Genomic DNA, 25,426 nt, shown 5'->3' on the forward strand with positions numbered 1-25,426 from the left:
AAGCAAAACTAATGTCATTTACAAAATACTGTGCAAGAACTGTAACAAACACTACATTGGACAAACAGGCAGAAAACTAGCCACCAGGATACATGAATATCAACTAGCCACAAAATGACATTACCTTCTCTCACTCGTATCCTTACATATAGATAAGGAAGGACACCACTTTGACTGGGACAACATATCCATCCTAGGACAAGCCAAACAGAGACATGCACGAAAATTCCTAGAAGCATGGCATTCCAACCGGAACTCAATCAACAAACACATTGACTTGGACCCCATTTACCACCCCTGTGAGAAAGAACCGGAAATGACATCATTATAGGAAATGGCATAACCACAGGAAATGACATCACCAACCCAAAGAAACCCAAACATATAAATAGAAAGCAGAAATCAGCAGTGCTTCATCAGGAAGCTCACTGAAGATGTTACCTAGTATGGTGACAAAACTTCTGAAAATTAACTTTCCAGCTCAACGAACAAACCTACATGTGAGGACCTGAGGGGCAACCTTTTCATGCAAAGTGTGGTGCTTGTATGGAATGAGCTGCCAGTAATGATGGAGGCAGGTACAGTTATAACACTTAATAGTCAGCTGGATGGGTACATGAACAGGAAGGGTTTAGAGGGATATGGGCCAAATGCTGGCAAATGGGATTGATCTGTTTAGGATATCTGGTTGGCATGGACGATTTGGACCGAAGAATATTTCTGTGCTGTATAACTCTATGTCTGTCCAATCGGAAATGATTTTAACGTTATGTCAGGCAAGTCCTGATTTCTATGGGACCTGACTTTTGACCTATGACAGTAGGGGTGAATGACTAGATAGGGCCAAAGCAAATGTTTTTAAAAAATTGCACGTATTGTGGTACAGCATTAATGAGAATGCCCCCTGCCCCAGCCCTCAAGAAATAAATCTTAAAAATCCTTGGGTCTCCAAAGACCCAACTTTGCCTTGGCTCCTGGTATTAATTTAAGCTATTAAAGCTTTTGGCAGAACAAAGATTATGCTGAGGAAAGTTCCTTAATGGTCCTGGCATCCTAAGTTCCTGAATCAATTTCTAGCTTGCCCCTTGCACCACCCGTCCTGCTCCTAAAGAAGACAATAAGAAAGAATGTGAGACAAGGATAACACTGATTGCATTATAAAACCAACCTCATATCCACTATTTAAATAACAACTATTGGTCCATGCTTGCAGATCCAATTGACTTTTTGTAGAGTCAGGCGGAACCTGTAGGCCTTTAAAAACAATGGGCATGATCTGATTCTTTATTCCTGTCCACATTTCAACACCAGCACTTTTTCAGTCGATATGGTTCCATAGAGCAAAAATATTGGCTATAACAGGTCAGTTTATACGGTCTGATGACTTGGGAAATTTCCTGACTTTAGCTTCTTGCCTCGTTAGAAAAGATCTGGCTCTTTGTGCTTGAGCTACCATACAAATGCACCTTTTGCTATTATTATTTTTTCAGTTTTAGTTTCATGTATTATGATAGCATTCAGTGGACCAAAAGATCAAACATGGTCTTTACCTCACTAAAGCTTTGACAGTAGAACGAACCACACTGGAGAGCAGGAAGAGGGGTGTGACCAGGATGTGGAAGAGAGAGAGTGAAGCAAAAGCGACTGCTGGCGAGAGATCTGCATTCTCATACAAGTGGGTGTGAACCACAAAGGTCTTTTGGGAAAAAATATCAAAAAAAAATTGAAATCAACTCTTCGTGAATGAATAAAAATACACTTAAAGTCAAAATTAGATAGGCAAAGCAATCACACAAAGAACTGAACAAGCAATATTCAGTCACTCCTGAAATCAATGTTAGGTGTATACACTTCAGTGGGAGATTCTAATTCTATCTGTCCAACGTAAACCAGGCAAATGGGCAGTAAAATTCCTGGTTTACTTACTCAGCTGAAGGCTGCCGAATCAACGTGATGTTTATAAATATTTCTTTGCAAGCAGCTAAATGATCGAAGCCAACAGATTAATAAATCGTGGATGCTCATCAGAATCCAATTACATCAACTTGCTATGACACGGATACCACAGACTTTCTACAAATGAATGTGAAGTGCATCTGGAAGCTGTAATGGTTCTTTGGGTAAAACCCTTGTTGCAAACCTAGAAGCAATGGGAGTGCTCCTTTTTCAGTGCAAGGAGGGTTTGGGCCTCCCTGTGTCTGAACACATTTCCTGGAGGCTGGCAACCTCTTCCCACTCTTTCAGAGTATGGCCATTATTAAGTAGGATGTAAAGGTACAAAAATTGAAGGATGTCAATTTTAACTTTTGGTTGCCAACCAGTCCATACTCGCAACAGAGAGTCTGAAACAGCTTTGAAGCCTGGACCTCATTTACAATATTTGCTGGACTATAACAGGCACTATATCATAAGACATATATTAATGATTTCAGAACAAAATACTTCGGAAATAATTAGAGTACCAATCAGATTGTAAGGCACAAGGCAACTTTAGGTGACTTTATTCCAACAAAGAAAAATATCTTATGATTCAGATAATGCGGTAAATGGCATGGAGTTTTAGTCCAAACAGGGGTCACTGTGTAGCTTGTTTCTTACAGGTGGACACAACATGGGACAGCCTGAAGCAGCTGGTAAGAGGGCAAACCTTCGTGAAAGGTTCATTTCATAAGGCTCAGAGAATCACTCCTACTCAACAGAAATAATTAAAACATTCTGTTACATTGCCTTATCAGCAGTCTTTCAATAAAACCAGTTGGAGAAGGGACAGAGCAGTTCTGTAACCTGTTCAGGCCAATGCACATTATTAGAGAATGGGCACATTTCCTAAAGCAGCTACCTTTGCACATTCCTCCACAATACTGTGTACTGTGTGTTAATGTAGAACGGGTGGATGCACTGAGTGGAGGTCAGATTTATTTCTAGATAGGGGATGGGTAAATGGGAGTGGAATGGCCATCCTCATCATTTTCCAGAGGGACGTGCAGAGCTGTGTGTGCATCATGGTCGAGAGAATTAAATAAAGGGAGTCACAGTCTCAGAATAAAGACTAGAAATCAATCACTTTATAAGTCGAATCTTTCTTTCACCTCTGTGTAGTTTTGAATTTGTAATATATCAATTATTTCAGCTTCTGTATTGCAAGGTTACTATTCATACAATAAATATGTACCATGTCAGAGCAAACTAAATACCAGCTACTTACTGTGAGGACTGCTGCAATGGGTATTGCTGCATTCATAAAAACTGCAAATAAAGAGAAAATCTTGTGAAGATACAAAATTAAAGCAGCTCAGTTCTAACAACACAATAGACAACATAAACGTATTTCATTCTGGAAATGTGGCTTGACTTTTAAAGGACACAGGGCCCAACATTAATAGGTTGCATTTTGACACGTTTAAGTAAGTTAGATGTCTGTTTGTTTCCCAGTCAGCTTTGTCCATCCAGCCTCCATTGTATGTTAAACTAAAAAGGGACTATCTGAAATAAAACTACCTGTTGCAATGTAACACTGAGGTTGAAGAAGGGACGTTGCAACTTAATTATTAAAAAAAAGCAGCATTTTATTTGCAAGATTTTCAAAGAACAAACATAACTTCCCATAATATTGCTTATGGTCAGTCAGAAGTCTTTTGTTTCACATGAGAGCAGAGTATAAGTCCCCCTCTTTTTTCTTGTAATGAAGAAGGGTACAGCTTTCACTGTAAATATCATTAAAAATACAAAGCTGAAGAAAATAATAAACAAATTGTCTTCTTCATGAACAGTTCATGAAGTTCATTTCTGTTATTAAAACTAATTTTACTTAATTAATTTTTGGGGGTATTATGCATCTTTGCAAGTTCAGAGTGGCACCTTCAGTGTACAAGCACATGAATTATGCCAGAAAACATATCAGTAAAGTTATTAGTGACAACACAATGATAGCTGAGTGAAGTGTACAGAACAGATCAAATAGCAAGCAACACTGATTCAATGCCAGCAGTGCCAATTTGGAGTTCCACACTCGAGCTGTATTGGATTATAGTCATTTTCTGTTCTCATCATAAATGGAAAGATTCCTCATAGTCATATAGTCCATCCATGTTTCTTCACTTTCTGCACTTGCATTTGTGACAATAGATTATTGATAAATACCCACAATAAGCCTGCCAAACCTCCTCCCACACTTTTCCTGTAAGTACTTTATTCTACTTTCCTAGTTTCTCCACCCTGTCAAATCTGTTCTAATGACATCACCTTCCTTTAGTATGCCTTCCAATTTCCTCAGTTGAAGATTTCTATCCAGAACGTGACAGGACCTCCAACAGTGTCTATCCCATTTCCTCCACTTCTGCTCTTATCCATTTTCATGCCTGCCAACACCACTTGCCTTCTCCTCACCTTCCACTCACCAGCCTACATTCTCAATGGATCAGTCTTCACCTTGTCCTTTGCTTCCAGCTTGATGTCAGCATTGAACACATCTTCACCTTCTCCTGTCTCAAATTTGAGCATCTCAAGGGACTATTAGAACATAGAACAATACAGCGCAGAACAGGCCCTTCGACCCTCGATGTTGCGCCGACTGGTGAACCATTCTCAGCTCGTCCCCCTACACTCTTCCAAAATCATCCATGTGCTTATCTAAGGATTGTTTAAATCTCCCTAATGTGGCTGAGTTGACTACATTAGCAAGTAGGGCATTCCACGTCCTTACCACTCTCTGCATAAACAACCTGCCTCTGACATCTGTCTTAAGTCTATCACCCCTTAATTTGTAGTTATGCCCCCTCGTACACACATCATCCTAGGAAAAAGACTTTCACTGTCTACCCTATCTAATCCTCTGATCATCTTGTATGTCTCCATCAAATCCCCTCTTAGCCTTCTTCTTGCCAATGAGAATAGACCCAAGTCTCTCAGCATTTCCTCATAAGACCTTCCCTTCTGACCAGGCAACATCCTGGTAAATCTCCTCTGTACCTCTTCCAATGCTTCCACATCCTTCCCGAAATATGGGGACTAGAACTATTCACAATATTCTAAGTGTGGCTGCACCAGCATTTTGTATAGTTGCAGCATGATATTGCAGCTGCATAACGCAATCCCTCTACGACTGAAACCTAACACATTGTATGCCTTCTTAACAGCACAATCCACCTGGGTGGCAACTTTCAGGGATCTATGTACATGGACTCCAAGATCCCTCTGCACATCCACACTCCCAATTATTTTTCTATCGACCCAGTACTCTGCCATCCTGTTGTTCTTCGCAAAGTGAATCACCTCATATTCAGCTGCATTGAACTCCATTTGCCACCTCTCAGCACAATTCTGCAGTTTATCCAAGTCCCCCTGCAACCTGTAACATTCGTCCACACTGTCCACTATTCCACCGACTTTAGCGTCGTCTGCAAATTTACTAATTCATCTACCTATGCCTGCGTCTAAGTCATTTATAAAAATGACAAACAGCAGTGGTCCCAAAACAGATCCTTGTGGCACACCACAAGTAACTGGACTCCAGGCTGAATATTTTCCATCAACCACCACTCGCTGGCTTCTTTCAGAAAGCCAGTTTCTAATCCAAACTGCTAAATCACCCTCAATTTCATGCCTCTGCATTTTCTTCAACAGTTCAGGCAGCATCCGAGGAGCGGTAAAATCGATTTACTGCTCCTCGGATGCTGCCTGAACTGCTGTGCTCTTCCAGCACCACTAATCCAGAATCTGGTTTCCAGCATCTGCAGTCATTGTTTTTACCTATTTTCTCCACAGCCTACCATGTGGAACCTTATCAAAGGCTTTACTGAAGTCCATGTATAGCACATCAACTGCCCTACCCTCATCTACATACTTGGTCGCCTTCTCAAAAAACTCAATGAGGTTTGTGAGACACAACCTGCCCTTGACAAAACCATGTTAACTATCTGAAATCAAATTGTTGCTTGCTAGATGATTATAAATCTCATCTCTTATAATCCTTTCCAAAACCTTTCCTACAATAGAAGTAAGGCTCACCGGTCTATAATTATCTGGGTCATCTCTGCTGCCCTTCTTGAACAGGGGCACAACATTTGCAATCCTCCAGTCCTCTGGTACCAAACCTGAAGACAATGACGACTCAAATATCAAAGCCAAAGGCTCTGCTATCTCCTCCCTAGCTTCCCAGAGAATCTTCGGATAAATCCCATCCAGCCCAGGGGACTTGTCTACTTTCACTCCTTCTAGAATTGATAACACCTGTTCGTAACTAACCTCGATCCTTTCTAGTCTAATATCTCATACCTCATTCTTCTCCTCTACAATATTCTTCTTTTCCTGAGTGAAAACCAATGAGAAATGTTTGTTTACCACCCATCCAATCTCCACAGGGTCCACACGCAACTTCCCACTTCTGTCTTTGGCCCTATTCCTACCCTAATCATCCTTTTATTCCTCACATACCTATAGAAAGCTTTAGCGTTCTCCTTTATTCCATTTGCTAAAGACTGCTTGTGTCCTCTCTTTGCTCTTAACTTTCTCTTTAAATCCTTCCTAGCTGATCTGTAACTCTCCATCGCCTCATCTGAACCATCTTGCCTCATCAACACATAAGCCTCCTTCTTCGTCGTAACAAGCGATGCAATTTTTGTTGTAAACCACAGTTCCCTTACCTTATCACTTCCTCCCTGCCTGACAAGGACATACCTATCAAGAACATGCAATATTTGTTCCTTAAACCAGCTCCACATTTCCATTGTCTGCATCCCCTGCATTTTGCTACTCCATTCTATGCATCCTAATTTTTGCCTAATCGCATTATAATTGTCCTGGCCCCATCGATAACTCTTGACCTGTGGCATGTATCTATCCCTTTCCATCACTAAACTAAACGTAACTGAATTATGGTCACTCTCTCCAAAATGCTCACCTACAACTAAATCAAACACCTGGCCTGGTTCATTACCAAGCACCAGATCCAGTGTGGCCTCCCCTCTTGTCGGCCCATTGACATACTGTGTCAGGAAACCCTCCTGTACACGTTGGACAAAAACTGATCCACCTGACGTACTAGAGTTATAGCATTTCCAGTCAATGTTGGGGAAGTTAAAGTCCACCGTAATGACCATCCTGTTTCTTTCACTCCTACCCAGAATGATTTTGCTAATCCTCTCTTCCACCTCCCTGGAACTCTGCGGAGGCCTATAAAAAATTCCAAGCAGTGTGACCTTTTCTCTCCTGTTTCTAACCTCAGCCCACACTACCTCAGTAGACGAGTCCTCATCAAAAGTTCTCTCAGCCACCGTAATACTATCCTTTAATAACAAGGCCACGCCTCCCCCTCTTTTACTGCCTTGCCTGTTCTTAATGAAAGATCTAAACCCTGGAACCTGCAACATCCATTCCTCACCCTGCTTTATCCATGTCTTCGAAATGGCCACAACATTGAAGTCCCAGGTACCTATCCATGCTGCAAGCTCACCCACCTTATTTCGAGTACTGCTGGTGTTGAAGTAAACACACTTCAAACCACTTCGCTGTCTGCCAGCACATTCCTGTGACACTGAAATCCTGTCCCTGTCCTTCCTACTCTCATCCTCCTGTGCACTGCAACTACACCCATGGTTCCCATCCCCCTGCTGAGCTAGCTTAAACCCACCTGAATAGCACCAGAAAATTTCCCACCCAGGATATTAGTACCCCTCTGGTTCAAGTGAAGACAGTCCTGTTTGTACAAGTCCCACCTTCCCCAGAATAAGCCCCTATTATCTAAGTACCTGAAACCCTCCCTCCTGCACCATCCTTGCAGCCACGTGTTCACCTGATATCTCGCCTCGCTGTCATGTGGCACAGGTAACAAACCAGAGATAACAACTCTGTTTGTTCTACCTCTCAGCTTCCAACCTAGCTCCCTGAAATCCTGCCTTACATCCCTATCCCTCTTTCTACCTATGTCGTTAGTACCTACATGGACAATGACTTGAGGCTGGTCACTCTCTCCCTTCATGACCCCAAAGATACAATCCGAGATACTTTCTGCAAAACTCTGATCCATTCCTCAATCACTCTCAATACTGCCCCACTATGCTTCTAACTACAGTACCTCTCCATTCAAGCACAGCAGATACAACACGTTCCCTGTTGCATCATTCCTTCAATTGACCAGTGCCCAAACAGTCCTTCCAGTACTGTAGTACTGCTACTAATTTAGCATATTGTATTCACTGCTCACAGCATGGTTTCGTCAAAAATGGGTGGATTAATTCACATGGATCATTCCAAGTTTCAGGTTGTCTATCGTTTTAAATCTCCTTCCCACTCCCAACTCTGACTTCTTTGTCTTTGACCGCCAACAACATTTCAAAAAAGTTGGATAAATTCAATAAATAAAGAGAATGACAACAAAACGTTTAATGTAAGTTTGACATCACATATTTTGATTTAGACACTTCCCTGCCTTCTCGACAGAAAAGTGAATTCAACAAATTCAGATCATGAATTCTGGCTCCATTATTTTTGGGCAGCAGCTATTGGTACTGTTTAGGTCTTGCCCTATTTAAAAAGTCCCTTCTGGGCACTTTTTCCATCTTTATTTGTCCAGATATTATCTGCGTTGGCTTTGCTCCACTATTTCTTTCGACGTTTAATCTCTCCTATCTTCTACACTATCACAAACATTCACTTTGGCCCTTTTTTTCCCTTTCCTGTTTGTACTTGCTTAAGCTCCATTACATCTCTATTTATGTTCAAATCTGACAACATTTCTTCAACCTGAATTGCTGGACTGGACATTTCTGATTAGATTACTTACAGTGTGGAAACAGGCCCTTCGGCCCAACAAGTCCACACCGACCCACAACCATTCCCCTATATTTACCCCTTCACCTAACACTACGGGCAATTTAGCATGGCCAATGCACATTTTTGGACTGTGGAGGAAACCGGAGCACCCGGAGGAAACCCACACAGACAAGGGGAGAATGTGCAAACTTCACACAGTCCGTTGCCTGAGGTGGGAATTGAACCCGGGTCTCTGGCGCTGTCAGGCAACAGTGCTAACCACTGCGCCACCGTGCCGCTCACTTTCTGAGTCAGTGGCTATGGGAATGAAGGTGGGGGTTGGTTTGTTGGGCATTGTTCACAGAAAATAGGAGACAGCATTATCACAATGCCTTCTCAACACATTCCTGTTTGAAGAGGATATTCCGAAGTTGTGCTCGGAACTTGGGTCTCCTGGTTGTTCCATGGAGGCAGGCGTCCAATAAGTTCAGTAAAGATCCAATTTATGGGCTGACTCTGGGGTGCTCCAGTACAGAGGTATCTGGTGTCCTCATTCATGAGTCACAGAAAACTAACATGCAGGTACAGCAGATGATAAAGAAAGTGAATGGAATATTGGCTTTTATAGTTAAAGGAATAGAGTATAAAGGTAAGGAAGTATTGTTGCAACTATACAAGGTATCAGTGAGACTGGAGGAGAAAATGAGGACTGCAGATGCTGGAGATCAGTGAGACTGCACTTGGAGTATTGATCCTCTTATTTGAGAGAAAGATGTAATGGCATTGGAGGCAGTTCAGAGGAGATTCACAAGTTTAGGCCTATACTCTCTGGAATTTAGGAGAATGTGGGGAGTTCAAATTGAGATATTCAAGATGATAAAAAGAATGGATACAACAGACATGGAGCAGATGGGGGGTAATCTGTATGTGTTATAGGCGTTATGTGGAATAGGATCATAGGGAATGGTAAGCAATGGGGAAGAGGACTATTGGCAATTCTGGAAAGAGAGGTCACAGTCTTAGTATAAAGGCTAGCAAATTTAAAACAGAATTGAGGAGAAACTTCTTCTCCCAAAGGGTTGTGAATCTATGGGATTCACTACCGCAAAGTACAATGGATGCTGGGACAGTGAGTAAATTTAAGGAGGAATTAGACAGATTTTTAAATTGGTAATGGGTTGAAGGGATATAAGCAGAAGGCAGGAAAATGGTGCTGAAGAGCATATCAGCCATAATCGATTGACGGAACAGACTAGATAGGCCGAGTGGCCTAATTCAGCTCCAATATCTATGAACTTTTGTGCCCCTACCTGTGTTTTTTTAACATTTCAGAGGCTTTTTGCTAGGTGTGAAGGTTGCCAGCTCACTCAAGGAAGCCTCCCAGTGGAGGCAAGGCAGGGGCACAGACCCAGAGGTTCTATGCCTGCACATTGTAGCCAGGAGTTGTGATGGCACCCCCGGCAGTGAATATGCCTGTGGAAGAACCTTTCTTTCAATATGATTTTCATGCTGGCTTGGTGCCTTTTAATTTATAATTTCAATGAAGGCAGTGTAGGGTGCCTCCATGCTGTGGTAGTTCCCAGCTTCCTGGGTTGTGCGCACCTCTGGAGATACTGGCTTGACATTGCACCCTGATTGGGCCTACAGCACCAGGTACCTATTTGTTATTTTAAGAAGATTTGAGACCCCCACAGGTCTGGTGTTGGGTGTACCAATGCCTGCTGGAAGTTGTAAACTCTTAAGGCAGAATCTTATTAGGCTCTGAGTGACATGAGCTATAGTGAGGTTTGACTAGAGGCATGGCTGGTTTCTCACCAGACAGTGGCAGGTTGCCAAATAGGGGGATTTATTGCCTAACCCACCTCTGTAACATTCGGCTTCCTAAAACATGGGAATAAGAGTGGGTACCTTGTGAGTTAACTCACCACTTATTCTGAAGGACCACTTTGTGAAGGTGTCGTGTTGGCTGATTAACCAATACACAGCATACAAAAGAGATTGCCTGATGTGCTGTAACCCATTCCCATTCCAACTTCCATCTACAACTGTTCTCCCTATCACCTGAACCTGACGTTACATCTCAATGATGCCACCCTGCTCCTCTATGCTCACCCTGTCAAACCACGGCAGTAGTCATTGCCAATAGTCCTCCCCCCCCATTGCTTACAATGCCCTATGATCCTATTCCACATAACCCCTATAACACATACAGATTATCCCCCCCATCACTAACCTTGTTCCCATCTCTACAAATGTATCGGCATTCCCCCCAACCCCAGTCTTGATCTCCCATTACTTTGATAGTTATCCCCTGCTGCCCCTACATTCCCTTTGTTGCATTCTCTTGAACAACGGATGGACAGACTCCCAGGACTGTATTTGCTGTGGATCAGCCCGGAGACATAACTGACCAGACTCCTAATTGCTGTATTTGCAACTCGTGCCACTTTTGCTAATGGAATGGAGAAGGTCATTGATCTTCTTACTATGTACTGTCTATTCCTCTGGATGGCAGAGACTGCACAGACCTGGGTTGCAACCTGGTACCAGGCTACCTTGTACTTTGTGTCATAGCCTACACTGCTGGTTCTGGAGAGAACGACATCCCACATCTGCATCACTCAGTCCACCAGGATCTCCATGTCACTACCTGCAAAGCCAGGCATCGATTTCACCTTGTCTGCCATGTCTGGGGTAAATTGCAGCAACAGCGAAGGCCAACCATTCTTCTCTGAGAGCACAATGACATTTTAACGATGGTACTGGCCCATTCTGAACTATCCTGACAATGGCCAACTCTTCCTGGTACAGCGAGTGGTAGAATGGGACTAGAACTGGGATAGAGGGGCACCATAGAGGTAGGTGCATTTGGTAAGATAAGGCAAAAGAGACATCTCATTAGGCTTTGAGGAGGCAAACCCTCCATGAAACTTGATGAAACTGACACTTAGCTAAATTAAAGTAAGAGTCAGCCCAATAATTCTGATTAGTTTTCAATTATTTATACCCTGGATGTCACATTAAGACTGTTCACATAAATTATAGCCACCAAAAGCCACTGGTATGGGATTACTCAAAATAGATAATATAATGGTCTTCTTAGCATTTGTTCAAAAATAATACAAATGGATATATGATGGCCTTAGTAGTGATATGCACCCAATTTATTTGCTATTGGATAAATTGGACTTTTACGTTGATGACCCAGTGAAGTGAATAGAAAGCTTTATATTATGGAACATCAAACTCAAGGAGACAAAGGAGATAATTAAAAATGAAGGAAATTGCAAGTTAACCTACAAGTATATCATTTTCATTCATCATTAGCAACTTATGGAATGTACTGCCATCTAGTGTAGTCAAGTTTAACTCAAAGTGTTCAAAAGCAAAATCAAATCAAGACCTAATTCAATACCTCAATCAAGAGAGGTAATTTTGGGTATCGGAAAAATGTAGATTTTGTTCTGAAACTTGAACTGGACCCAAGAACAAAGTTGAATAACCTCATCAGGTTCATTCAGCATCAATTTTAACACAGAGCAAGACAGTGTCTTTCAGGTGCCGGGGTGGAGGCTCTTCCTATAATGAATGAAAATACAGGGAACACAAGATTTCAAAAGACAACTCATGCTTGTGCTAACCCTTTGTGAAAACATTAATGAAAAATTATTTGTCTGGGTCTCTCCTGACCGCAGCAATTAGGTTCAATCTCCAGTTTATATCATATTGGGTTCTGGACTATATCAATAGATTGTAACAGTTCCAGATTAATAAAGCATCTACCTCTCTGCTGACATGACCTTAATGGTCCTGAAAGCCCAGCAGTTAAAACGACGGTGGGTAAGAATAGTTACTGACCACGATCCACTATTTTAGCATCTCTCCCACATTAATTCTGCCAGGCAAGCAAGGTTAAAATCAGGGCTAAATTATTTATCAAATACTTTATTGATTTGTGCCAGAAATCAGTTGTGCAGCTTTTATCCAATGAAACATTAAACCATATAACTGCAACATTTTACTCAGAAACATATTTCCAGTTTGTTAATAGTGTGCTTGGCACTGAATACATTTGCATGGAATGACTGGCTCTGGAGATATCTACAGCACACTTACATATAAATAGTACTGCGATTACATGAGCTTAGTAAGTCTAGTTCCCAGAAGCTGTCTTGTGATTTAGAGAAGTTCAATTTCATTGGCCTCATATGTTTGTTGCAATCTTTTGGCAACAGTGCTGTTTACTTTTAGCCAGTTTATATGTTGAATTTGTCTTTGACCTTCATTATTTTTAGAGATAGATATCAGTAGTGGTGAAGCCGAAACCATCTATCTTCATTCTGCAAGCAATGTGTTAATATTAAATACTGCAAACCATTCTGTTAACTGCCACGCATATTTCTGCCTTGCCTGTTAGTGTTGGTCCCTTTGGTGCTGACAATTTACTGAAATATTAAGTAAACAGATATTGATGAACTGACTAAATTGACAAGAGAACAACTGAGCTTGGAAATGTATCTTCATCTCATACTTTCTTAATGAGAAGCATTCAAAATAGTGCTGTGTAAATTGATATTTGAAGGCTTTATGGTGAGCAATGGATGAGACAGCTAACAGAATTGGAGGTTTTAGAACAACATTCAGGTTCCACTCAAGATAAAGCATCAAACACACACGAACAACACAGTTAGATGAAAAATCATGCTAGATAAGTAATTTATCCCACAGTATATCTTATCTTCAAGCTCAAGTGAGCATCTCCATTTCACTGAATATAAATCTTTCACATAAATCATTACTCACATAACACATCCTGTGGAGTCCTCTGAGATTGGTAATTTAATAACGATTACCACATAGCCTTCAGCAGTTTTATGCTGTGGTCTAAAGTTCATTCTACCAATTGATGTTGCCTTTAACAGTCATATTAAAAAATGTAATCCCCAAGTTCATCATGTGGTATCTGCAATTTATACAGCTTAGAAATTAATGAAATGGCTAGAAACAAGGCAAACTATATCAAAGATTATTCTGCATCAGATTATATTTGAAAAGCTTGGATTTCTTTTATTTGCCCTGGTGCTGTGTGGAGCCACATTGAGTCATATCTTTAGATCACATTTTAGCCAGCTTGCATTTTCCTTTGCAATGCATAATTAGTGGCTAAAATTAATTTTGGGAATCTTTAATGGGCAGGAATGCATGGGTAAGCAGACAATGTTCCCAATGAATTGTGCGGGTGTGCAATCTATACAGCAATTTGGAACACGTGGTGCAGGTATCAACTGGTCATGCAGAAGCAGCATTCCCTTGAAAGTATGCTCACTTGTAATCTGAATAGCACTGGGCAGTGTAACAGTCAGGCTCTACACAACAAAGAGAAGACATTGGGTAGGATTGGCCACAAAGGTAAATTTGGAGAGGAAAAATAATTACATCTCGAACCTGATTCTAAATCCCATTGAGTGTGCTTGGCTGCATGGAGCAAATTGTTCATTAGAGTCTGTGTCCTTGCACAGGCAACTGGGAGGATAACTGAGGGCAATTGAGAAACTTTTCACTGAACTCCAACATTCCTTGTCTCTAGCACATTTTCTCGGATCTTGGAAAATGGATGGAGAAAGGATGCAAATCAGTACACTTCACGGAAATTCACCAAATCCAGATAGCTTGAATTTAATAAATGCTCAATTGTTACAGCAGCTTTGTTAATTCTTTTTCATAAATATTTACCAGAGAGTTCTTGTGAGCTTACAATTAGGATGGGAGGTGCCTTGGACATTGTTGGCAGTACATCAAATAGGAAGATATTCATCAAGCCCATAGCAGCAATGATGTACTGGGGTGGGATGTGCTGGTGCACAGGAGGGTGATCTGCAACATGTCATAAACATTTCCATTCAGCAGAATATTTGTACCTGATGAAGTACAGCATGTTTGTTCCCACAAGATAAGAACTTTACAAGGGTGACATAATTCTGAAAGATTCAATAGGCATTTATAACAGTTCCTGGCATTTACATATATTACACTCATAGGCACTTCAGTGTCAGGGCTACTGCTGAACTATTTGGACACAAACTGTTGCATGCTTCCATCAGAGTGCCATGCTTCAAGTGGCTCCAGGTAAGATGCAGTTAGAGATACTTACACCCTCAATACACATTATGATACAGAGATGATATAATGAGCATGTTTCTTAAAGGTATAATGCATATTAGTTGTGAGATATAACATAGCAAGATGGAGGTACGCAAGAGAGAAGTTGAGATTAGACAAGACTAACCATGTGCCAATTGTGAGTATGTGGATTTGCACAATACTTTTTGGTTTGCCTTGTAGTTTATGATCATCACATAATGGGTGACAGCAGATTTCTGTTCTACTGAGATTGTATACTTTGTAAAAGGATGAGAAAGGTAAAAGGATGGAAAATTCACTCATCCACGTTAGGTCTGAGAGTACTTTTTGTTCACTCTTTACAGTGAAAAAATAATAAAATTTGGAGTGGTCGGTATATTGGGTCCAGATTGATGTGCTTATTGATTGAATAGACAGGGGACGAAACGTCTGCAACATAAATTCCCAGCTCGGTGAACAGAACCACAACAACGAGCACCCGAGCTACAAGTCTTCTCACAAACTTTGAACTGGTCTGAATACTTACTCATGTTGGATTGCGTAACATACGTACACTAAGGACAAATTCTGACAGAAGACGATTCTGTTAAAATTGATGTCTGTACTCAAGTAATGACAGAAAATAGAACAGGAAAGTAGCTCGATAACATAGGCAGGAACTCAGGGTGGGATTTAATTATGGTAAACTAATGGAGTCATTGTGAGAGATTGATGAGCATGAGTGTATTTTCTTGGCTGCATGCAATCTGATGTTTGTGTGGTGTGTCCTTTAATGTATAATGATTTGGTGTTAGTATGCATGGAATGTGTAGACGAAAGGCAGTACTGATATTAGGATTAGAGAAAACCCTGATTTGCTCTAGTCAGATAGAAATTATGAAGTGATTGCTTGAGTTATTGTTGGGAGTTGTAAACACAACAATGAAGAATTGGATAAATGGTACTGTCGTGTTGTACTGGTCTGAATTGTTGTGGTTGTATTCGCCGAGCTGGGAATTTGTGTTGCAGACGTTTCGTCCCCTGTCTAGGTGACATCCTCAGTGCTTGGGAGCCTCCTGTGAAGCGCTTCAGTGATCTTTGCTCTGGCATTCTAGTGGTTTGAATCTGCCACTTCCGGTTGTCAGTTCCATCTGTCCGTTGCAGTGGTCGGTATATTGGGTCCAGATTGATGTGCTTATTGATTGAATAGACAGGGGACGAAACATCTGCAACATAAATTCCCAGCTTGGTGAACAGAACCACAACGAGCACCCGAGCTACAAATCTTCTCACAAACTTTGAACTGGTCTGAATACTTACTCATGTTGGATTGCGTAACATACGTACACTAAGGACAAATTCTGACAGAAGACGATTCTGTTAAAATTGATGTCTGTACTCAAGTAATGACAGAAAATAGAATAGGAAAGTAGCTCGATAACATAGGCAGGAACTCAGGGTGGGATTTTACAGCCTCTGAACAAAGTGAGCAGTGATAAGAAAGATGATAAAATCCAGCACAAAGCTTTCCAACTTAAAGAGTAAAATGTTCAATTTTTCAATGAAACGTTTAGTGACTAGACAAAATTCTCAAAGAGAGGCCACCATCTTATTTGCATGCATTAGCATGCATACATGCTTTGTCACGGTTGTCAGCGGTGACCAGTCAAGGGAACAGACATATTAAGACCAGAAGGCATATGAGCAGAAATAAGTCATTCAGTCCATCGAATCTGCTTCCTTTTCCCCATAAACCTTCAACTGCCTTAATAATGAAAAAATCTAACTGAGCACACTTAATAACCGAACCATCTGTGTAAAGATCTCCTCAGATTCATTACCATCTAAGAAAGAAATTTCACTTCTTCTCTATTTTCAGTTAGTGATGCCTCACTCTGAAAGTATTCTTCTGGTCCTAGATTCTCCCACAAGGGGAGTCAATCTCTCTGCACCTGCCAGTTTAGTCCTAAGAAGTTCATAGGTTTCAATAAGCTCTCCTCTCATTCTTCTTAACTCCAATGAGTATAAGCACAACACACTCAACCTCTCTTCATAGCAAAATGCCTCTATAGCCAGGATTAACCTTGTGAACCTTCTCTGAACTATCTCCAATGCGAGTATATCTTTCCTGAGATAAAGGGTTAAAACTGTTCACAGTATTTCATATGTGGTCTGACTATGACTTCGATAGTTTTAGCAATATCTCGTTATTTTCTCAATCTATTCCCTTTGAAATAAAATTTAACATCCATTTGCAATTCAACAAATCCACTGAACATGGATATTAGCCTTTTGTGATTAATGCACAAGGACTCGCAAATCCCTTTGTGCTGCAGCCTTTCTCCATTTAAATAATATTCAGTTCTTCTGATTTTCTTGATAAAATACAAAATCACATTTCCCACACTATATTCCATCGGCTAAGCTTACTTAACCGGTCTATGGCCCTCTGTAGATTCCTTGTGTCATCCTCATATCTTGCCATCCCATCTATTTTTGTGTCATCCACAAATGTGGCAACAGTGTGTATATGCACACACACACACACACAAAAGGTTATCATCCTAACTCTCTGTCTATTAGTCATATAACCCTTTATCCATGCCAATATACTTGCCATAACACATGGTTTCTTATAGAGATGTATAGCATGGAAACAGACCCTTTGGTCCAACTCGTCCATGCCGACCAGATATCCTAACCCAATTTAGTCCCACCTGCCAGCACCTGGCCTATATGCCTCCAAATCCTTCCTATTTATATCCCATTTAGATGCCTTTTAAATGTTGCAATTGTATTAGCCTCCACCACTTCCTGTGGCAGCTCATTCCATAAAAGTACCCTACTCTGAATGAAAAAAGTTGGCCGTAAGGTCTCTTTTATATCTTTCCCCTCTCACCCTAAACCTACGCCCTCTAGTTCTGAACTCCCCCACCCCAGGGAAAATACTTTGTCTATTTATCCTATCCATGCCTATCATGATTTTATAAACCTCTATTAGGTCACCCCTCAGCCTCCGACACTCCAGAGAAAACAGCCCTAGCCTATTTAATCTCTCCCTCTAGCTCAAATCCTCCAAACCTGGCAACATCCTTGTAAATCTTTTCTGAACCCTTTCAAGTTTCACAACATCTTTCCAATATGAAGGAGACCAGAATTGCATGCAATATTCCAACAGTGGTCTAACCAATGTCCTGTACAGCCGCAACATGTCCTCCTAACTTCTGTACTCAATACTCTGACCAATAAAGGAAAGCATACCTTCTTCACTATCCTATCTACCAGCGACTCCACTTTCAAGGAGCTATGAACCTGCACTCCAAGGTCTCTTTGTTCAGCAACACTCCCTAGGACCTTACCATTAATGTATAAGTTCTGCTAAGATTTGCTTTCCCAAAATGCAGCATTTCACATTTATCTAAATTAAACTCTATCTGCCACTTCTCAGCCCATTGGTCCATCTGGTCAAGATCCCATTGTAATCTGAGGTCACCTTCTTCGCTGTCCACTGCACCTCCAATTTTGGTGTCATCTGCAAACTTACTAACTATACCTCTTATGCTCACATCTAAATCATTTACATAAATGACAAAAAATAGAGGACCCAGCACCGATCCTTGTGGCATTCCACTTTTCACAGACCTCCAGTCTCAAAAACCACCCTCCACCACCACCCTCTGTCTTCTACCTTTGAGCCAGTTCTGTATTCAAATGGCGAATTGCCCTGTATTCCATGAGATCTAACCTTGTTCACCAGTCTCCCATGGGGAACCTTGTCAAACACCTTACTGAAGTCCATAAAGGTCACATCTACCACTCTGCCCTCATCAATCCTCTTTGTTAAGTCTTCAAAAAACTCAATCAAGTTCATGTGACAGGATTTCCCACACTTAAAGCCATGTTGACCATCCCTAATCAGTCCTTACCTTTCCAAATACATGTACTTCTTGTCCCTCAGGATTCCTTCCAACAACTTGCCCACCACTGACATCAGGCTCACTGATCTATAGTTCCCTGGCTTGTCCTTACCACCTTTCTTAAACAGTGGCACCACATTAGCCAACCTCCAGTCTTCTGGCACCTCACCTGTGACTATCGATGATACAAATATCTCAGTAAGAGGCCCAGCAGTCACTTCTCTAGCTTCCCAAAGAGGTCTAGGGTACATCTGATCAGGACATGGGGATTTATCTACTTTTATGCATTTCATGACATCCAGCACTTGCTCCTGGGATAATTTATCAAATATTTTCTGGAAATCCAAATAAATTATGTCTATTGGTTATCCTTTATCTACACCACTTGGTAACTCCTCAAAGAATTCCAACAAATTTGTCACACAATTTCACAGTCATGAAGTCATATTGACTCAGCTTGATTGAATGTACAACTATTATATTCTTTCTAGTAGATTCTAGCAGTTTCCCAATGAGAGATGTTAAGCTCACTGGCCTATATTTACCTGTATTTTGTTGCCTCCCTTTATGAATAGGGCGCAATATTAACACTTTTCTAGTCTTGTTTGACTTGGACAATTGCCTTCTTGAACATATGTGTTTCTTCTCTCTCTCTGCATACAAGTAGGCTTGGTCTTCAAGTAAAAACATTTGTCTGGAATTTCTGCAATCGTCTGCGATACCTTCATTGAAATATTGGTGGAGGCCTGGGAGAAAGGCCAAGAAGGCAATAATTAGCACTGTCCTCTAAGGTTTCCATCGATATTCTGTCACAATTATGCCAGAATTTGTTTGACACACAGATATTTCCAAAATCTAAGGATTCTACCAGATTACTACCAGCGTATCCACTACATTTGCAGTTATTCCTTTAAAATCCTAGGATTCAAGCTTTATCATGTCTAGGGATCTTATCAGCCTTTATTCCCATTTGTTTCTCTAGTGATAGTTAATTTGTTTATTTCCCCAAGAGATTCAATCCTTCATTATTCAATATTTTGGAATGCTAGTAGTGTTCTTTATCATAAAGACTGACAAAAAGTATTAATTCAACTCTGCCATTTCCTTGTTCCCCATTATTATTATCCCACCCTCATTACTTAAGGGCCTATGTTCACTGCAGCCTCTCTCTTCACCTTGATAGATTTAAAGAGGCACTTACTATCTATTTTTATGTTATTTGCTATTTGCCATCCTAATTTACTTTCTTCTTTTTTGGTCATCTTTTGTTAGCTTTTACAACTTGCCCAAACCTCTGGTTCACCACACATCTTTGCTATATCATATGGTCATTTTCAATTTGAAACTATTTTTAACTTCCTTAGTTGTTATCGGGTAATCAATAATGCCTACACCCCATATAAAGAACAGGAAACAAAAACAGCCACATTACCACCAGGTGCCTCATACAGGGACCAATGTTTCAGGCATACTTTAGATGCCTAGGCAGATCTGGAATTTTCTGGAGTTTTCTTCAGAACTCACTAATAAGGTGGTACAGAATAACAGTGGTGCGTTGAGGCCTATTGGGCACACTGACAAACTCTCAAACTGAAAATTATTCCGGTATACTAATTATTAATGGATTTTTCTAATAAAACATAACTGCATGTTAATTTACTAGGATTAGCATTTTGATATCATTGCATGCACTTGACGTGTGACATTTCAACACTACAGGAGGTAAAATGTCTGTGCTGTCAAACAAATTCTAGCATAAATTTGGCAGAATATCGATGGAAACCTTAGAGGGACAGTGCTAATTATTGCTTTCTTGGCCTTTCTCCCAGGCCTCCACCAATATTTCAATGGAGGTATCGCAGATGATTGCATAAATTCCAGCCAAATGTTTTTACTTGGAGGCCAAGCCTACTTGTAAACAGAGAGAGAGAGAGAGAGAGAGAGAGAGAAGAAATACATATGTTCAAGAAGGCAATTGTCCAAATCACTGAGAATGAAACCACACAAAAGTGAACTGAGATGAATCTTAAAACTTTACCTAGGCTGAATGACACCATCGAATTTTAGATTAGATTACAGATTTAGATTTCTTACAGTGTGGAATCAAGCCCTTCAGCCCAACAAGTCCACACCGACCCTCCGAAGAGCAACCCACCCAGACCCATTTCCCTCTGACTAATGCACCTAACACTATGGGCAATTTAGCGTGGCCGATTCACCTAACCTGCACATTTTTGGACTGTGGGAGGAAACCAGAGCAGGCAGAGGAAACCCACACAGACACGGGGAGAATGTGTAAACTCCACACAGACAGCTGCCTGAGGCGGGAATTGAACCCAGGTCTCTGTCGCTGTGAGGCAGCAGTGCTATCCACTGTGCTACCATGTTGCCCGCATCATTTATTGATCCAATCCTGCAATGTCAAATTAAAAATTCATCTGGTACAGTACAACACCTTGACATATGCATACTGCATTATGTACTTTATGCATTTCTGTGAAAGTTAACCCCATTTTAAGGAATCAAAGCCCAAAATATATGGGATCAAGGGGTATGTGGGGTTAGGAAGAGAAAAGCTATTGCTTTTAATGCTTGAGCTGTATTTGGAATGGCAAGAGTGATATCAGTCAAACACCTTTCAATAATAGAAAAAAACCCAGTAGGTACAAATGTTAGTGATAATTTCAGTGATGGGTTTGCGGTGGTGATTATAGATACCGCTACACTTTCTTCTTGCACCAATCAATATAGCCTATGATTGCTTTCGCCATCATATGTATATCCAACATTCTCTTAATGCAAGTCATCACAACGTAACATAATGTGTTTCAAATTCTAACCACTCAGAGTAAGGAAAAGCCTCCTGAACTCCCTATTGTGCTTATCTTATACTTATGGTTTTCGGTTCAGGAATCTGCACGTGGAAAAATCTTTTATACATCCACCCCATCAAAGCCTTCCACAATGTTACAGATGTCTGTCAGGCCATGTCTCAGTCTTCACTTATAAGGAAGAACAGCCCCAGCCTATTAAAATCTTTCCCAATAAGTATGACCACTGAGTTCTGATTGTAGGTCATTTTTGCATTTGCTCCAGTGTAAAACCGCTGTCATATGGAGACCAGAATTGTTTTCAGTGATCTATGTGATCTAACGAGGTCTGCCTACAAATTTAATCTAATTTTAATGTTTTTCAATTTGATATCTATAGGAATGAACTAAAATGATTAGTCTAATTTTTTCACTGACCATATAATCTGCATCAATACCTTTAGTGATTTACATATCTGTACCCAAGATTCCACTGTTCCTCTACCCCACTTGGATGTTAATTTTTAAAGCAATTATGGCCTTCGTATTCTCTCCACCACATGTACATGTCACATTTACCAGTAATGACGTTCATTTGCAAATTGCCTCCCTATTCTGCACTATTATTAATATTTTCCTGTATTTTTCAATGTTTCATTGTCTTTACCATATCTATCAGTTTGGTGTCATCCATTAACTTTGAACTTTCTGAGTCCAAATCACTGATGTAGTTGATCATTGATGTAATGAACAAAAGTGAGCCGAGGACTGATCTTTTCAGAAACACCACTCCCACTTTTGCCAATAACTAATACCTACTTTCTTGTAATTAATACAGACTTAAATTTGTAGCCACCTCACTTTTCACGCTTACCTCACATTCTATAATTTAACCCCGACTCTAAAGTTCTGTCCATAGGCTTGAGTTTATTGTACAATTCCCTATCAAAATCCTTTGGAAAACTCTTAAATGAAACCATCTTCTCTAAATCTACCCTATCAAAAATTTTCATAATGTTAAATAACTCTTTCAGATAGCCTCTTACTAAAACATTTGTAGCTAAAATAGCTCTAAGCTGTTCAGTCTTTGGACTACTGCATAATTCTTTGTCAAGCCATTCACTACCATGACCTTTTATTTTCAAATGCATGCTTTTTGTGATATTTTCAGCTTCTAGGATGTTTAAAAATAAAACCTTTGAGGAAAGATTCCATTATATTTTGTACCAACAAATATAAGCTAATTTGCTGGATATCTTTTCTATGTTTTATTCTAAATGTTGGCATATTAACTGTCTTCCAGTCCTGTGGCACAAGTGCCTTTTAGAAAGATGTTTTTATACACAAGTCAGAATATTTTGTTATCACTTAATTTATTTTAATATATATGGATGTAATTAACGTTTTACACTTTCTAAAGTTGTTGAGTTTTTCAATTGACTCTTTAACACCTATCATGATAGTTTTGATCCCTTTGTTATTCTTTTCTAATTGGTAAAAGAGCCCATCAAATAAATAGGAAGTCCTGAGTTTGAATATCAGCAAGGCTTTTATCAGTATTTTTAGTTAATAGCTATAAACTAACCCGGCAAAAGGGTGATGCAATTAAAACGGGTGGAGTAAAATCTAAAATATCATGCTAAATTCTAAAGCCTCTCTGATGAATTCAAACATTCAATTATTTTAATTTTTAAACACAGAATATTAGAGAAACGCAGCACATCTAGCATCTATGGATGCAACAGAGTTAATTTTCTAAAACCAATATGACCGTTTTTCAAACAAAGTTTCTCCAGCATTCTGTGAAGCTGTTTCCTCTGGTTGGGAATTCTAAAACTAAGGGGTACAATTTCAAAGTCAGGAGGAATTGCTTTACTTAGATAGTGGTGAATCATTGGAATTCTGTATCACAGAAGGAGATGGTGGTTCAGCAGGTCGATGTCTGTGATGTTGGACATTTCAATCACTTAATTTGATTTATTATTCTCATGTGTACTGAGATACAGTGAAAAGTAATGTCTTATATGCTAACCAGACAAATTATACCTTTAAAAAGTACATTAGGGTAATAGAACAGAATGCAGAATGTGGCAACCACTGCTGTTCAAGACAGAAATCAATAGATTTCCATATATTAACATAAAGGAACTTAGAGGTAATGAGGAAAAATGACAATGAGGTAGAAGATCAGGTATGATCTATTTGAATGTGGAACAGTCTCAATGGGCTGAATGGTTGACTCCATTTCTGATTTCTTATCTTTTTGTAAGAGAAGGGGGAATATTTTGGTAGTTTTCGCAAGAGATCAGGGCAAAAAGGGGAAAAACATCAACAGTGTAAAGAAGACCAAGGGGGATAGGGAAGGAGATCCCATAGACACTGTTTCTATTTAATAAGTGTAATGTACTCACTACCTGTGAGCATAAGGATATAAGTAGTATATGGACAGCCAGAATATTACCCATGGCAGCATGGAAAAGCCAGCAGTCAAAGGTTGGGGAAGAACAGATTAGAAACATTGTCATTGTAGCAGATTAGATAATTCAGGGGTAGATTCTACCCCCATCACTCTGACTGAGACTCCAACAGGGTGTGTTTACTTATGTGATAAAGTGAAAGGTTTCCTCCCACAGTCCAAAGATGTGCAGGGTAGGTGAATTGGCCATGCTAAATTGCCCATAATGTAGGAATGTGTGGGTTAGGTGCATTATTCAAGGGAAAATGCAAAGGAATAGGGTAGGTGAATGGGTCTGGGTGGGTCACTCTTCAGCGGGTTGGTGTGCACTTGTAGGGATTGTTTGATTCTGTGATTCTATGAACTTGGTAAGAGGAGTGGAAGAATCTCGGTGTGAGACCAATGCCATAAGGGATAATAGGGAGCAGTTCTTGCTACAGAACTGTCATAAACTGGGAATTAAAGTAAGAAACAGAGCCTTACATGTGGAATCTCAGGATTACTACAAAGTAGGAACAGGCGCAGGCCATTCAGTCCATCGGGTCTTCTTCATCATTCAGTATGATCATGGCTGATCATCCACTTGCATGCCCTTTCGCACACTATCCCTATACCCCTTTAGGTCAACAGTAATCAAAAATCTACCAATCGCTGTGTAAAACATAATCAATGACTGAGCCTCCCGAGCCTTGCTCATCTCAGATCTGAAATGGCCTACCTCTTATTCTTTGACTGTGCCCCTTGGTACTGGACCCCCCAACCATAGTAAATATCCTTTCAAACACACTCTGTTCAGCCTTACAGAAAAATATTTACTGTGCAATTAGATAACCTATCGTTCTTCTAAACTATATAAAATACAGGCCTTGTTTCTTCAATCTCTCCCTGCCATCCCAATGATCAGTCTGGTGAACCTTCATTGCACTTTCTCTATGAGACAACAAAATGAGCACAATATTCCAGGTGATGTCTTACCAAGACTCTATATGTGCAGCAAGACGTTTGGCACTTCTGTATACAAATCCTTATGAAATAACATCAACATGCTATTTGCCTTCCTAATTGTTGGCTACACCTACATGTTAACTTTCAGTGACTTCTAAGTCAGAACACTCAATTTCCTTTGCATCACATCAATTCACAATGTCTCGCACAGATACATACACATGTTTGAAATAGAAAACACAATAGAAACTGTTCAAAAGAAGTTCTACTGATACCTGGAATGGGGTGGGGTGTTCTTTTATGAAGCAAGTTTGGATAGGCTATGTTGCTACCCATTGGAGTTTATGAGAATCAGAGTGATTGGATTTAAACATAAGATTCTGAGTTGAATTAACAGAGTGGATGCTGAAAGGACTTTTTCCCCTTGTGGG

General features: G+C 40.3%; 1 protein-coding gene across 9 annotated transcripts in view; it reads right to left on the reverse strand.

Annotated features, from left to right (window-relative positions):
• abcc8 (ATP binding cassette subfamily C member 8) overlaps nt 1-25,426 on the reverse strand; it is a 230,583-nt gene that overhangs the window by 87,628 nt on the left and 117,529 nt on the right. For 7 of the 9 annotated variants that reach the window (XM_043705956.2, XM_043705955.2, XM_043705950.2 and 4 more), the window contains 3 exons: nt 14,482-14,622; nt 3,206-3,246; nt 1,551-1,696 (listed from right to left, as the gene is read on the reverse strand). In XM_043705956.2, coding sequence (XP_043561891.2) covers nt 1,551-1,696; nt 3,206-3,246; nt 14,482-14,622 — 328 coding nt within the window. The remainder of the gene's footprint in view (nt 1-1,550; nt 1,697-3,205; nt 3,247-14,481; nt 14,623-25,426) is intronic. The other 2 variants (XM_043705957.2, XM_043705958.2) reach the window with 1 other exon arrangement.

The sequence above is a fragment of the Chiloscyllium plagiosum genome, unplaced genomic scaffold (assembly GCF_037043375.1).
Source record: "Chiloscyllium plagiosum isolate Xiang-an unplaced genomic scaffold, Cpla_swu_hap1 HiC_scaffold_18, whole genome shotgun sequence".
In the NCBI taxonomy this organism is placed as follows: Eukaryota; Metazoa; Chordata; class Chondrichthyes; order Orectolobiformes; family Hemiscylliidae; genus Chiloscyllium; species Chiloscyllium plagiosum.